At 38.3% G+C, this 17,241-nt stretch overlaps 1 protein-coding gene across 8 annotated transcripts in view; it reads right to left on the minus strand.

Moving 5' to 3' along the window:
* OXR1 (oxidation resistance 1) overlaps positions 1-17,241 on the minus strand; it is a 451,232-nt gene that overhangs the window by 68,979 nt on the left and 365,012 nt on the right. Inside the window, exon 1 of one of the 8 annotated variants that reach the window (XM_019750592.2) lies at positions 8,328-8,650. The exons of 4 other annotated variants lie outside the window; for them this stretch is intronic. In XM_019750592.2, the coding sequence (XP_019606151.1) occupies positions 8,328-8,526 (199 nt within the window). In that variant the 5' untranslated portion in view covers positions 8,527-8,650. Of the gene's footprint in view, positions 1-8,243; positions 8,651-17,241 lie in introns of those variants that run through there. 3 more of the 8 variants (XM_074316800.1, XM_019750594.2, XM_019750596.2) reach the window with 3 other exon arrangements.

The following is a 17,241-nucleotide window of genomic DNA, read 5'->3' on the forward strand; positions in this document are numbered from 1 at the left end:
TCATAAACCTATTGATCGCCTATCCATTAGTTGTTCCCCTTTAGTGCCCCTTTCCTCTATAGCCAAGGATTTTATTTATTTGTGTGCTTGCTTCTCAGTGGAAAGGCCCATGATATAAAGTGCCATAGAGCCTTGCACATAAAGCTGTGTTCCAAGGACCAGCAGCATTGGCAGCACTTGGCAGCTTCTTGTGAATGCAGACTCTCAGGCTTCACTCCAGAACTACTGAGTCACGATTGATTTGCATGCACAAAAAATCTGAAAAGCACCATTAATAGAGCTTTTGAAAGGATCAAACTTGCAGACTGAAAGACTGACAAAAGAAATGGACTTCTCTATACTATTCCCTACTTGCGACAGTAACACTAGTGATTTTCAAACCGGCCAAACTAACATAACTGCTTTCTATAGTAGTCATTGTGATAGACTACATTACTGTTACAAATATCCTGTATTCCTCCCTGAGGAAGAACATAAAATATACAGCACCATCCGATTAATGTCAGACATGTCCATGTGACGTGCTTTCCCAATGAAACATGAACAGAAATGATGAGGCTTCCAGGTAGAACTGTTAAAACCCAACGTTATACGTCCTAGTTCTTTTTTCCCTCTAGCTCAAGACTAGGGCTGTTCCATGTAGTATAGTGGTTTATCCAAGGACATGGATCCTAGAAAAGACATGTGATTCCTAAAAGAGTATTACACATACACACACACATGCACACAAATCTGGTCATTCTCTTTTCCGCTCCTGGTTAAATTCTAGTGCCTGGAAAATAAAGGAAGAGTTCTTTAAGTACTCATGAATAAAAAGTAAGTCATACTAGGGGAAAGAATAAACAGTCTTGCTTTCTTAAAACTTCTTTACTAAACCATTATTAAATGTCACAAAGCTGAAACTGTGCCTACTGTATCAAAATAAAAAACTTTAGGAATGAAGAAGACATGACAAAAGGACAGAGGGGAGCACTGAACAATAAGAACTTATAAAAATGTAGTTGAAAACTATCTGAATGTTACAAATATGAAAAATGTAAACATAATATGAGTAAATATCAGGAGATGGGGAGAAGAAATCTAACATCTCAGAGAGTGAAATATATCCAACCTAAAACTGAAGCAAGAATGTTACAATAATACCAACTTCTTAATATTTTTTTCAGAATCTGCATAACCTTAGACACGTTTTAGGAAATACTTTGTAATGGCAAATGAATATCTTTCAGTCACTCCTTCCTTCCAATGATCTGTCCATTATTCCATATGTGTATATACATAGAATAAATCTTGGCAGTATTGCCTACCCTAATATTAATAACATCTCTGGATGGTTGGGCTGGAGGTGGCTTTTAAACTTTAATCTCTAAAATGTATGACTTCTTTATTGTTAGCATACATCAGTTTTACCAAAAAATTGCATATGCTTATATATATATATATATATATATATATATATATATATACACACACACACACACACACACACACACACATATATTTCTTATTTAAAAACTAAAAGCAAATACATCAAGATATTTTCTTCACCATGTCTCTCTCAAGCAGATCAACAAGGCTTTCCTTTCAGGAGCTTTTCACTGTCACCTCAATTTTCGTAAGGTCTCAATCCTATCCAGAAGTTGACATATAATTTAAACACGTACCTCTTTTCTTAAACTGAATCATAAAACAGGTGCATGCCCAAAATACTTGCGAAGGAAAAATCAAGACAAAACAAAATAAGACCTGCTGAACTCATCGAGACTCAGTAATTTGAATAACTGGGAGAAACAATAAAGGAAAATAAAATAGTCAGTGGTTTTTAATCCTCCCTACACATTTGAATCACCTGAGAAACTTAAAACTGGTTGAAGTCCTACATTTAAAGATTTTGATTTAGATATATTTTTTTATTACTGTCAGACCTTCTAGATCTGATGCTAGAGGTGAGGCTTCACATCAGAGTTGAGACCCACTGCTCTACAATGCTGCTGTCCAGTGAAACCTTCTGCAATAACAGAACTGTTTCCTACCCGCACTGTCTAATATGGTAGCCACTAGCCTGGTGGGTTTTCAGTACCTGAAATGTGACTTAGAGAAACTGAAAACTGAATTTTTAATTTCACTTTAGTTATTTTAAACTAAAATAGCCACATGTGCTTAGTTGCTACCATACTGGGCAATGAGATACAGAATCTAGAATCCAGATTCCTCAATTCAGTTCCTCACTAGTCACATCTCAAGTGCTCAACAGCCATATTTGACTAGCGGCGACCATACTGACAACACAAGTATAGAACATTTCTATCATTGCAGAAAATTCTATTGAGAAGCATTCTAAAATGTAAAATCTTAACTCTATCATCTAAAATCTAGAGTTTATAATCTAGCACCTACCCCTCAGTTAAGACACATCATCAGATGTGTTGGATTGCTCTGGCCTTGTACATAACTGCTTTTATTAATTTGCATTTTGTTGGTACACCATTACTTTCAAGGACAGTGTAAAAAAATAGCATTTTGAAATTAGAATCTGTATTTACTATAAAGATAGTGAGGATACTTCCTGCTGTAGTAAGAGTTCAATGAGAATTTTTATCTTTTTTTTCACTAACAGGAACAGTAGCATTTCTCCTGCCTAAGCAACAGGTATATCTTTATCTTAGGGATACTGTGATCTGTGTCTGATCACATTTCCCTTTTTTCACTGATTGCTAAAAAAACAAAGGCAGGTTTTTGGCCTTTCCCTAATACATGAATGTGACTTTAAAACAGGCCCTCTTTTTCGTAGTAATATCATTTATCCATTCAACAAAATGTATCGAGTCAACGCAAGTTTGCTGGTGGCCATGGAGGACGCCTTTATCCACAGAAAAAATTATTTGCAGTTACTTTGCTTTTAAATTAATGTTTGATTTAATGGAGCACATATATAAAAACCTAGCTTTCCCTAAGTCTTCAACTATAATGCACATTCTATTTATAAATTTAGTCAATTTTAGTACACTTTCTAAGATGCTTTTGACAGCTGATCAACTCAAAGAGAAAACAAACTAAGTAACCCTAAATAATCCTATTTATAAACTAAGGTAACTAAATTCTCTCATATACTCAACTGCATTTATAAATTTACTATATTCTATTTTAAGCACTTTACTTCTAACAAATAAACCTTTCTAAGAACTTAACTCTATTAACTACATTGTAAAAAAGTTTTAAATATAGGGAATGCTAAGTTCACTTAAATTTCTAAGTTTCTAAATTTAGACAGATATTTCTGCATTTTGACTTAAAATCACAAATCCAAAAACAGTTACACAAGTATTCATTTTAAATTAGATTTACAAGACTAATTTGTACACCCTCTCATAGGCCTAATTCTCTGAAATATAACAAATATGTTAAAGAGCAAATACACTGATTGGTAACCTCAATAAAAAATATTAACACTAATAGGAATTCAATAAATTTCATCATTTCTATATTTACTTCTAACCTCACCATGGTAAAAGACTTACCCACTAAGGAAAGTGGAGTGAAAGGGTGGTCCCAAGACCAGTAGCATCAACATTACTTGAAAAATTATTAGGTTGGTGCAAAAGTAATTGCAGTTTTTGCAATTATTTTTAACCTTTTAAACTGCAATTACTTTTGCACCAACCTAATAGAATACAAATTATGGGGCCCAACCCACTAGTACTGAATCAGAAACTCTGGCGGAAGGGTCTGACCTTTTTTTTTTTTAACAAGCCTTTCAGGTAATTCTGAGGCACCCTAAAGTTTGAAAATCATTGCTTTATTGTAGCCTCAACTATTTAGAGACAGTTTTGTCCTAAAACACAGATAATACAAAAGACTTCACAGCTATCCTGTGAGATGAGTGGCAATACTAAAATAGGCAAATGAGTATTGCCTATGAGTATTGCCTATTGAGAAGCACTAGACTAAGGAAACAATATTATGAACTCAAATTTAGTTGGAGTTACCATTAGAGCAGACTGAGGCTATTTATTGAGAAGAGACTCTTCTCCCCACCTTTCATCACCCACTTTGGGAAATGAGACTAAGACTGCAGACAGACATCTAGAGTTATCATCCTCCATCACTGAGCAACACTGAGTTGTGTTTTAAATAGTCATGTGTCGTTTAAGGAGAGGATGCATTCTGAGAAATGCCTTGTTAGGCGATTGTGTCATTGTGGGAACATCATAGAGTGCACTTACAAACCTAGATAGTATAGCCTATTACACACCTGGGCTACATGGTATGGCCGATTGCTCCTAGGCTGCAAACCTGTACAGCATGTTACTGTACTGAATACTGTAAGCAACTGTAACAATGGTAAGTAGTTGTGTATCTAAACATATCTAAATAACAGGAGATTAATTCAAGCACAAGAGAAAATAATGCAATCAAGAGATGTGGTAAACACAAGATTTATGAGGTTGCTGCTGTTTTAAAACAAACCTTTTTTAATTTTTTTAAGTAGAAAGTACACCCTACCAATAAAAAGTATAGTATAGTAAATACAAACACCAGTAGCATACTCATAGTTGTTTATAATCGTCAAGTGTTACGTACTTTACATAACTGTACACTATACTTATACACAAGTGACAGCGTAGGAGGTTTTGCCTATAGCAGTATCACCATAAACATGTGGCAGAGGAATTTTTCAGCTCTATCATCGTACGGGACCACCATCATCTATGTGGTCTGCCATTGACCAAAATACTGTTTTGCAGTGCTTAAACTGTGTTTATAACTGTGTAATAACTGGTACTCCAAATCCTTTAGAGGCACTTGGTCTTTCCTGGGTTCCGGATAAACTATTATCTACCTCTTTCAGATAATGTGCATCTGCAGTTTCCAACCTAATATACACTATCTGTTTTACCAGCTTCCATGGATTTTGCATTTTCAGCTCAAATCATTTTACTATCTTTCTAACTCTAAAGAAATTTCAGTGACAAGCCATCGGATCCTTTACCTAAATTGTTTTAACTTTAACATCATACATGACAGAATTTTGCTTTCTTCTCGCATAATTTTTCCCTGTCTGACAGAGCCATAACTCTTAGAAATAAGATAACATCCAACTTAATTCTGTATCCCTTATTTCTTTGTCTGGCTCAGTTTCTTTATCAGGAGAATGACATAATAATACCTATCATACAGAGTTGTTATTAGGATTAAATAAAAATTTTTGCTAGTGCCTGCAGCATAGAAAATGTTCTTAGCAGCTTTTATTCCTGTTGCCATTCTCCCCTGAAAGATACTGTTTTAATTGCTAAAAGTAAATAAAAAGAAAATTTAAATAGGACTGAGATGTATTTAAAGTATACTGTCACCAAGTGAGAAAAGAAAGTTGACATAAAATGGCAGTTTATGATAAAAACTGTATGACAGTAAGTTGAGACTAAACTTGTTAAATCTATTTATTTGCACTTATTTATTACCATATGATCTAGTGAATAATTTTAAAGACTACATATGTAGACTTCTGGTCATGTCCCCAAACAACAGCCATACTCGAGGTCCAAAGCAAGTTTTTGAATCAAACCATAACTTACTCTTTAAGCAGGAACAAAAATTGTATCATAGATTTTCTTTTTCTTTTTTTTGTAATTGTTATTAACTAGAGCAATGGCGTGATGAGCTCCTTAGCATGTCTAAGTCCCAATTATGTTTTTCCTGAGGGGACTATAATGTTGGAGTCAGCAAACACTAAAAGCTGTTAAGAGGAAAAGCAGCCACCTTGGAGAGGCGTAAAGAGGCATGAGTAACACTAACAGTCCAGTAAATAGGCTGTTTATAAAGTGACATCAGAAACATTTGACCAAAGTTTTATCTGGTCCATGCTCAATCTGTCAATGGTAAAACTATTTTATCAGCCTCATTACTGAACATGAAGTGGTGAGGGGCAAAATCAGTTACAACAACAAATGGGGTACTGGGGTGCAGCTAATCTGCAAGTGTGGTAAAGTATCTGATACAATAGACAGGACTTTAAAGACTTGAAGGAAAGGTAACAGACAACAGGAAAGTTAAGCAACTGTTATAAAAATCTGAAATGAGGGTACTCACAGAAGAAAGGGCAGAAAAAATCCTTTAAACAGACTGACAGATAATCCTTCTGAAGAACACAAATATAAAGAAAAACCCTAAACCAAAACCCATCTGGTAGGCATTTGCAAAGAATAGAACAGAGTTCTCATTTTAAGCAAAGGCTGACTAAAAATCAATAACCATTTATTTTTTTACATATATATAATATACATGTTGCCTCTCAAAGGAGTCAATTTAGGAAGCTTTACTTTAAGAATGGCAGCAGGTGATCAAATTATTGCTGGGGCACTTATTAAACTGCCTTCAGAACTCTGGGTATAACTTCATAGACCTACAACATTTTTAGCCCTAAATGCTATTTTCTAGCTTTACCACCCATCATTTTCACTAGTCCTGTTCCAAATGACAAAGAGCTCTAGAATTGAGAACCTTTGAGATCTAATCAGCCTCATATACAAACAAGAAAATATAGGCCAAAAGTGATTAACTTGTACAAATTCTTTTAGCAAGTTAACACTAGGATGTGCCTGCCCACCAGACTGTGGTTATAACTGTGACATCACAAGGCCTCTCTAACTGGTGTCAGAGATTTGAGGACACCATTAATATTAAAGGGGGTCAAATATCTGGTGGCGGAAGGAGACTAGACTTTGGGTGGTGAGCACACAATGCAACAACAGACAAATGCAATATAAAGTTGTACACTTGAAATTTTATATACAATGTTATTAACCAATGCTAACACAATAAATTTAATAAAAAAAAATAATGTGCCATGACTTCATGTGTGCAGCTTCAATAGAAGAGGAATTGGTACGTTACTTTGAAGCTGCAACTCTGAAGGAAGAGTGTCAGAAATGGCAGTGTGCTCAACGAGTGTTTTTTGAATGAATGAATCATGTGTATACTCGTATGTTTGGGCATTATTTATTAAAATACTGATCACATTCCTATCTGGTTATACCACATATTTCTAAATTCTCCATCTATCTAGAGGCTGGTCACACATTAATTGTTTTCAATAGACAACTAATAATGCATTAAAAATATCCTTTATTCAAATACTTTAATTCCTTTATTCAAATACTTTAAAGTTCCAGCCCTCAACCCTGGTCTCAACTTTAAAGAGGATTCCATATCTGGTTAATGTCCTTCAAAGCAGAAACAAAGTATCCCCCTTTTTCATTTTCTAATTCTATAAACAGGAATTCTAAAGACATTATATTTTATGTAAGGTGAGGAAAATTATCAAAAGGGGATCCTGCTAAAATTAGATTTTAATATTCAAGTTTCTTCAAAGCTTATGTTACACACCTAGACACACACAGATCAATAGATGTCGTCACTGTTTCACTGCTTAAAAATGAATGGCAGGATGTGGGGTTATGGAGAGATTTTATATTTTCTGTGCTTTTCTCTATTTTCTAGACTCTCTAATGCTCATATAATTACTCGTAATACCAAAAATGCATATTAAAACAAGGAACAAAACAAAATATAAACGCCACTTACTAACTTAGAGGACACCAATGACACTGGAGAAGTTACCATATGCATTATGCTAATACCTCTTCAGCAAGCGCTTTTAAAAACTCTGTAGGATACCAATATCATACCATTACGACTGAGTTTTTGTTGTTGTTAAGAATGGTACAAAGCCACTATGATGAAAGAAAACTAAGATAGCAATCAGTATAAATGCAACTGAGAAAAAAGTTTCTAGCTTCTGCCACCTCAAGATAACATGCAGCCTTTCAAAATGCATGATACAAAAATCAACCAAATTCCAGTTTAAGTTGTTTCTTTTCCAAAGTATTATTACGTGCCGACGTGAACGCTAACAGTTGGCAAACATCAAAAACACTGACCCAAACCCAAACCAAAGCAGGCACGGTGTTCTTAATGATCTCCAAGACGAACAAGACTGGCGTCACAGTCACCCCCCAGGGGAAGGGAACACAGAATGGATCCTATGTACCCTTGAAATACTTGGCGGGGTACAGAAAGTCGAGCCGAGGTGAAGAAAGCAGGAAGAGCAGAGCAGGAAGACCGACGACACAAACAGCAGAAACTTTCCCGTCCCTACAGAATGAGCCCTACCCTCTTCACCCCCGTCTGGCCACCAGCCATCCCTGTCCCCCCAGTTCCCCCAGGCTCCTGCCCCGGCAACGCACCCCGATCCGGCGCCCAGACCGCCGCCTCCCCGCAGCCCTCAGCCGGGGTCGACCGCGCGGGAGGCCAAGGAAGGCTGAGCTCACCAGGTCCCTCTGGGTTGGACGGCGCCGGGGGCCGGTGGGGCGGGGACCCGCACCCGGGGTCCCCCTGGGCGGGCTCCCTCAGGTAATCCTGGAAGCACACCTGTCGGACTTCGCCGCCACCCGCGAACCCCCACAGGCGGTTGGCCGTGCCCCGTAGAAGGCGCCCGCTCTTCCCCGTGAACGTGGTCAGGTAGTCCATGCTGCCGCCGGGCAGGGGCCGAGGAGGCCGACGGTTTCCCGGACAGCGCCCACTCCGTGCGCACCCGCCCACTAGTCCAACCCGACCCGGGGCGGGGGCTCCGCGCGCAGAACTGGAGGCGGGGAGGGGGACACGGCGTCCCTAGCGTGGCCCCGGAGCGAACCATCAGGAAACTACGCGCCGGGGGAGCAGAAGCTGGACAAAAGTTTTAAAAAGTTTTTCTTGTTGCTTCCAAAGGCCAAGCCAGGCGACACTGAGCTTTGAAAGTAGGTACATTCTTCGTAGAATCGATGCAGATAGAAAAGCTGGCAGCTGGTAAGCAAGCCGGACCGGTCCTGGGCACTCCACCCCCACCCGTCCGGCTCCGATGGAGCAGGCCCGCCCCGCCTGCCCCGCCCCGCCCCGCCGGACCCGACCGGACTTTCAGAACTGCTTGGGAAGGGTGAGGAGGCCGCATTTTGGGGCCGGAAGGCTACGCAGGGACTGAAAATAACCAGGAGAGTTATTTTGCCGGAGAGTTTGGGGGCCTAGGAGGGCGGCGTGAAAAAGTTTGTATGTGTCCAAAGTTTCTGTGTGGCGGTGTATGTGTGCGTATGTGGGAGGCGCACGGTGCACGTGAAACTTTCGCAGCTTGTAATTGTGAGGGGCGGAGTGGGGAGGAGGGAGAGGGGAAGGTTAGTTTTTACGGTAAAACCGCAGTCATAGTTAAAACCAATCCAGATAAAATGCTTCCGAGGAAGCATTAGGAGATCAGCTTCGTAAAAGAAAGCATTAATCGTCACGTTTAAAGTTCGTTGTGGCATGGTGAACTGATATTAGAGTTTGACAGTCCATGAATCGGGTCCTGTAAGGCAAGGTAATTAAAGGCTCTAGTGTCACCCTTACCCTCCTTTCGTCAGACAAAGGCTTTAGACAGACATTTATTATACTACCCGATTTTGTTTCTCTTCCTTTCACATCTGTACTTAGCTCTGGTAGGTTTTCCCTCGCATTATGTAAATAAACCTTCTTACTTGGAATGACCAATTTATTAATGTATTTGGGGAAAAAAAGGTTTGAATTACTTAGGAAGTTGAAGAGCTAATCATACCAAATAATGGAGTACAGAAAATCTTTCAGGAACTTAAGATTTATACCGAACCATTAAAGATTATACCCCCTTTTAAAAAAAAAAAATGTTTGATCTTTTTCCCACTATCACTATTTCAGTTTAAATTCTTACCAGGTTGGACAAATGTCACCATTCTAACATCAGCCTCGCCTTTATACCTGGTTAAAATATAGAATGTCTGGGCTGTACCCGAGAGTATAATTCACATGTTTGTGAGAGAGGACCCAGGAATATGCATAACCTCAATCATCTATGTGTTCAGATGTGCTGCATGGGAAAGCACTGCTCCAGATTTTCTGAGATGTTTTACACCTTGAAATTTGTCATTTAGCTTGTGATAATCATATCCATAAGTGTTTGAATGGTTTATACCTGATTAAATCGGCACTTTTTCATCCAACCTTAGCAGGAACCTGTACTCTACTAGTTCAAATACAGTTTTACAGTCAGTTAATCCATCAATATTTTCTGTTTCTATTTCATGGAAAGCTAAAGCTGCTGAAGAAAAAAAATGTATATAACCTTCATGATTAAGTGCTTTTCAATTTTTCATTTAAACGCAGCTTATGCCCTAATGGCTTCAAAATCCTTTTGCTGATATAATCAGTTTTATTTTTTTAATATTCACATTTGTTGTCTGAACTGTCATAATTCTCCTTAAGTTACCAAATTCATCACTCTAACATGTTACTTTACTTCTCCTTCTACATGACCCAGAAAATCATAGGCCATCAGATATGAACACTCTCACTTTTCTTCCCTTTCTTCAGTCTCCAAGTTCATCTCCATATTTTGCAACAGAAGGAAGGAAGTCCTTACTCCTGCAAGTGCTTCTCCTGCAAATTAATGCTTGATCTTAGTCTGGTGTATGTTATGTATGACTCGCCAGCATTATTACTCCTCTCTGTTCTATTATTTTTTTCTCTCCACTATGATTCCTTCCCCCTCACCCTGCCTATATTACCCACATAAATCTCTTCCACCTTTAAAAAAAAGTTTCCTTATATTCCATACCTGCCTCCTCCAGCAACTCTCTGTCTCATTTAAAAAATATTTTCATTGACATATAATTTACCATATAATTCACCTTTAAAAAGTATACAAATTTAATGATTGTTAGTATATCTACACAATTGTTAAACCATCACCAAAATCTAATTTCTGAACATCTATATCACCCCAGAAAGAAACCTCTTACCCATTTGCAGTTATTCCCCATCCCTACCCCCAGGTGTAGGCAACCACTAATCTACTTTCTGTCTCTATGGATTTGCCTTTAACAGACATTTCATATAAATGAAATGGTTCTAGTTTTAATATTTTAAGGACCCTCCATACTGTTTTCCACAGTGGCTGTACCAGCTTATATTCCCACCAGTGGTGCCCAGGTTTTGCTTTTCTCCACATCCAGGCCAACATTTGTTATCTGTTGGCTTTTTGATAATGGTCATTCTAAGAGGTATAATGTTAGCAGGGGGCTTACCAGGTGAATCAGCCAAAATATAGGCAGATGTAGGAGGAGAAATCAAGACCTGGATAGTCAATCCTTAAATGATCCAGCACTGAACAGACAGGTTTATTTTTCAAAAGAATCAGAAACCGGTCATTTTTTTCCCAGTGCAGCTCTACTCTTAACTATGGGTCTTCCCAGAAGGCAGAAGACACAGCAATATAACCAGATTCTGTGCTGCCCAATCAGGCCAGAAGAAAAGCTTGACCACCTCCAGCGACTCTCCCAGCAATCTCTCCAGAGAAGCAGGCCACGCCCACCTACCTCATTCTCTACGCCCTATCCAGGGACTCTATGACCAACACCATGGGTGTCCTTGACACGCAGAACATTTAGTGAATGAAATGAACAGGACTGGTTGGCAGCTCCTTTGTGCCTACAGTACTGGTTTGGAGTCGAGGAAAGAAGAAGTGGGGAGAGAAGATTCTTAAAATATACAGAGACATTTACAACAGCATTATTAGGCTCTCTTGAGCTGGTCCTGCTAACACATTGCATGATACATAAGCACATGCATTTATGTTTCTCATTAAAACCATATATGTTGTGTGACATGAAATCTCCTAGCTTCTAGTTTCTTCCCTCTTTAATCCATCTCCAACATTGCAGCCAGGGTAACCTTAAATCCGCAGAGCTAATCGTTGCCTTTCCTCTACTTCAAAAACACTCCTGGTTCACAGTAGCTTCCTGTTGGTAATGAGAACCAGCTGTGCAACACTTTCTAAAAGGCAAATTTCCCAGCTATACCCCAGAGATCCTGATTCCAGGGTTGTAGGATGGGGGCTCGGGAACCTGCATTTTTCAATTTTAAAACATGTTTGATACCTGCTCCTTAAAAGTTCTTCCAAGTGCTTTTGCATACTTAGTTCATATGAATCACACATTAACTTCTGATATAGAGCCATGAGACTGGGGCCACACTGAGCAGAAGTGACGCATGTGCTTTTACACTCACGTGTAAAGAATAGCCTCAGTTTTGTACTCCAGGTGCCTCTGCCTGCATCAGCAACTAAGGATGCTATCTGCTCCAGATGGTATAGCTCTGAGATGGTGGCGCCATCATCACCAACCACCTGGATCCCTGAGAAGCTATGTGGATCAGAGCCCCTCCTCCAAACTCAAGACTGAACTTGACATGTAATATGAACAAGAAATAAACACTTATTACAGCAAGCCACTGAGGTTTGGTGGTTCATTTAACACCATAGTATAAACTTAGCCTGCCTTGACTGATACGAGATTTTTGCAAATGTTTAATTAACGTTTATTTTTTATCATCTATGCCCAATTGATACACTTACTGAAGACTACCTGATTTATATTGTCAAAGTAATGCATTTTGTTTTTTAGGCCTCTCTTGCCATTTCTGTATTCTGATGAGTTTTCACTTTTTAAAAAAAATTAGTTTCAGGTGTGTAAAACAACATAATTAGACATTTATATCCCTCACAAAGCGATAACCCCTCTCCCAGTCTACTACCCCTCTGACATTGTATGTAGCTGTTACTGTACCATTGATATATTCCCTATGCTGTACTTAACATACTGTGACCATGTGTGTGTGTGTGTGTGTGTGTGTGTGTATATATATATATATTTAATTATAGTTGACATTTAGTAGTATTCAGCTTCGGCTTCAGGTGTACAGCACAGTGGTCAGGCAGTTACACAATCTGAAGTGATTCCCCCTGATAAGTCCTGTACCCATCTGGCACCCTACAAAATCTATACAACATTGATTATATTCCCCATACCATATTTCACATCCCCATGTTTATTTTGTGACTACCAATTTGTACTTTTGAATCCCTTCACCTTCTCCCAATCACCCTCCCATCTAGCAACCATCAGTTTTTTCTCTGTATCTCTGAGTCTATTTCTGTTTTGTTAGCTTGTTTATTCTGTTCGTTGGGTTCCACATATAAATGAGATCATATGGTATTCTATTTGTCTTTCTCAGTCTGACTTATTTCATTTAGCATAATATTCTTTAGGTCCATCCATGTTGTTACAAATGGTAAGATTTCATTCTTTTTATGGCAGAGTAATACTCGATTGTATAATTTTACAATTTCTTTATCTAATCATCAATTAATGGACATTTTGGTTGTTTCCATATCTTGGCTATTGTGAATAGCACTGCAGTAAACATAGGGGTGCTTTTGTTTGTTGCGAGCTTGTTGATTACTGATTCAATTTCATGGTAGTAATTGGTCTGTTCAGATTTTCAGTTTCGTAGATTGCAAAACTATTATTTTTTTTTACTACTGTGTGTATGAATAAGGATTTTCTTGACATTACACAACCAAAGCCAGTGAGCTGACAAAAAAGCAAAACATAATGAGTAGAACTCGGAGGCGCTGATGCTAAAACTAATCCATCAATCATCTGTCACTCCCAGTGTAAAACTTCAGTTTCATGCCTATCAGCCTAAGTCTCTCAGACTCAAAGTCTCTTGTCTAAATGACACGTGTCTTTATACTCAGAAAATATTATATGAGTTGTGATTAAAAAACACAGTGAATGTTTAAATTAAAAAGTTATTACAGTAAAAGACACATTGCCATTAATCCCCCTCAAAGTACTCTCCCTCATTTGGAAGACACTTATCCCATCATTCTTGCCACTTTCTGAAGCAGTTCTGGAAGTCCTCTTTCATGAGTATCTACATCGCTTCTCATATGCCAATTTCTGTTAAATCAAAACATTATGGTGTGTCCTCGTCCACCTTATTCACCGGATCTGGCACTGTGTGACTCCAGGCTCTTCCCCAAAGTCAAAATGACCATGAAAGGTAAACATTTTGAATCAACTCAGGATATCAAGGCAGCCATGACAGTGCAACTAAAGACACAAAAAAGGACTTCCAGAACTTCTTTAGAAAATGGCAAGAATGATGAGGTAATTGTGTTTGAAGGGAAGGGGTGTGTTTTGAGGGAGATTAATGGCAATGTGTCTTTTACTGTAATAATTTTTTTTAAATTTAAACATTTACTGTATTTTTTATCACAACTTGTAAATTTGAACTTGTAAAACACATGTATGCTCATAAAATGTGATTTTTATGTTTTATATGTTGGTTTTATACAAAACTACATTAGAAAAGTTTAAAAATAATTGCTTTTTGAGTTACAAAGAGTACGTCTCAATTCTCTTTCACATGATTCCCTTAATATATTAACAGTAACCCTATTGAACCTGAGAAGGAAGCCGTGGTATTTATCTAGTTGAGCCTCTTATTTTTATTGCTTTGTTAGCCAAAGCCTAGAGAAGTCAAGCAAATCTTTCAAGGTCACACACCTGGATCAGAACAGAGACAGAGAGCCCAGGGCCATCTTACAGGGAGTGCTTCTACATGAACTACTCCATCTTTGACTTGAGCAATTAATTGTGACTCTCAATTCACCGATTTTAAAATGGCATGATGTCCCATAAAATGTTATCCAGATATGAAAGACAGGTCAAACTATTTTTGAGATTTCACTTTCTTATCCATAAAATATGAGCAAATAATGCCTATTGTAGTTCTACTATGATTAGAAAGGATAAAATATGCTATATGTAACCTGTTATGCCTGCTGTTCTTTGGCCTTAAATGAACAAACTTAGATTTACTGTCTTCAGATTTCAGCCTATACTTCTAGATCAGCATTCAGTGAAGTGTATGTAGCCCATGGGTCACATCTGGCCTGGCACCTATTTTTGTAAATTTGGTTTTGTTGGAACACAGCCACACCAGTTCATTTATGTACTGTCTATGGCTGCTTTGGGGTTAAAACAAAAGAGAGGTCTAGTTGTGACACAGCCTGATGACCCCAAATCCTAAAATATTTACTCCCTTGCTGTGTTCAGAAAAATTCTGCTGACCTGTGTTCTAGATGGCTGAGATCATTTTGAAACCACTCTTGATTCTTTCATGGGCTGTATCATCCAATATTTCTTTCACTGAGTCAGCCACAAATTTATTTCTAGTAGATTTACACAAAAATACTTAATGAGAATGGGCGAGGAGAGTCACAGGGCACGGCACATGAGACTGCCTTTGTGGTTGACAGTGATTACCACTCATTGGACAGTTATCTGAAGTATGAATCCACTCAATGACACCATCACCCTGTTCTCATTTATCAACAATATCATGTATTTGTTAAATGCCTTTCTAATATGCAGGAGAAGATGAGGTACAGACTCTAGGTGATCACTGTGCTTCGCTTCCCAAGTGGTTTCAAGCCTATGTTGTTTCTATACCCTTCAACTCCATTTCAAGCCCATTTCTGAAATTTGAATTATTCATCTAACTACAGTTTTCTGGCAGATCTCCTATTATCTGGGTAGACACTGGTTAATTGTCACCAAACCTGATTATTATTCTTCCTGGGAAAACTACATTTCTCAGCTTTCTTTTCGATAGGGGTGCCCACGTGACTTTTAGCCAATGGAAGGATTCTAGTGTGCAATTTCCAGGCCTAGCCCACAAGAACATCCCAATGGTGACCCTCCATGGTCTTTTCCTTTCCACAGCCTGGACGCAGATAAGCATGGAGACCCAAGAAGCCATTTAGTAAGATCGCAGAGTCACAAGATAGAAGGAACCTGGGTCCTTGAATCCACCCTTAGAGGACAGCCACCTACCAATCAGGAATACCAATTTCAGACTTAAACAAGAAATAAACTTCTATTGTATTTAAGCCATTATAAATATTTTCAGGTTTGTTTGTTATAAAAGGGAAGATAATTTTCACACATACATTGTCATTCCTATAATATTACTACCAAAGGTTCTGTGACCACATGAAAATGTACTGATAACGCAGTTTTCTGTAGCAAGAGGTTAATAATTCATGTTAAGTGGATATGAATGATATTTCACTATATCCTCACCTATTTTAGCCTACAAATTTTCACTTCACAGTTTTTGTATTTTCTAGTAGCCCATTCCTCGTGGGAAAAATAAAGCAAAATGGGTGTTCTTCCTTTTAACAATCTGTTGAACAATGCACATCTTCCTCAAAAACAAGAGCCTCACACTTCCTTCTTGTTCTTTATTCTAGGACTTCCCTTTTCACAAAATGTTCCTACCGTAGTTAGCTAGTTTTTCAGTGTTTCTAAAATCTTACTCTGTGTTTTGGCCTTTCTGATACTCTTTTTATAGTTTTATGTTATCCTTGTACTTGTCGTTGGAATATGACCTACCTACTTCTATCTCTTTTAAGAGTGAAGATCAGAGAGGAGAACATCTTGTCAAGTCAGGCTCGTTTCTCCCCATTTTGCTTTCTCATTAAGACTATTCATGACTTTGTTCTAGTCTTTAAAATTAGATTAAAATGTCTTTGTTTTGTCTGTCTCACTCTACTACCATTCAACAAGGACAGGGACTCTCTAAACTGCTGAGAACATGGCCTGGCACATAGTAGGTGCTCAGATATTATATTTGTTGAATGACTGACTAAATGAAATCATGTCCATCTTTTCTCTAAATTTGATTCCAACCCACTTTTGTACAACCCAAGAACTGGGCATAATTAAGTTGGGCTTATTTCCTCTCTTCATCATCAAGGAATACCAATTCCCTAATACTTTTCTCTCAAAGAGTGGTTCTCAGCTTTGGCTACACATTTTAGGACTTCTGTGGAGCTTTTGAAAATCCCAATGCTCAGGCCATACTCCAGATCACTAAAATCGAAATCTCTCAGAGGTGTAGGATACAGGCATTAGGGAGGACACTCCCCAGGTGATTTTGGGGTGCAGCCAAGACCGAGAATTGCTGCTTGGCTCCTGTTGTTTCCTTAGTATAGCCTTCCTTGTTAGTGACAAGTGCAGAGACCAGTAACTATTATGACAGCATCTCATGAGGAATCACTAGATAGTAATGACAAACATACGAGGCCGGACAATTAAGTTCGCGAACTTACCTTAGAAAAAGTGCTACATACCTCATTGCTGAGTATCACTATGGTCACCTTCGAAGCACTCCCCTTAGGAAGCTATGCATCAATACCAGCGCCTAGTCCACCCTTCAAAGCAATTTTGGAACTCTTTTTCTGGAATGGCTGTCAGAGCTGTCGTTGTATTACCCTTGATGTCCTGAATGTCA

Source organism: Rhinolophus sinicus, linkage group LG12 (assembly GCF_036562045.2).
Source record: "Rhinolophus sinicus isolate RSC01 linkage group LG12, ASM3656204v1, whole genome shotgun sequence".
NCBI classification, from domain to species: domain Eukaryota; kingdom Metazoa; phylum Chordata; class Mammalia; order Chiroptera; family Rhinolophidae; genus Rhinolophus; species Rhinolophus sinicus.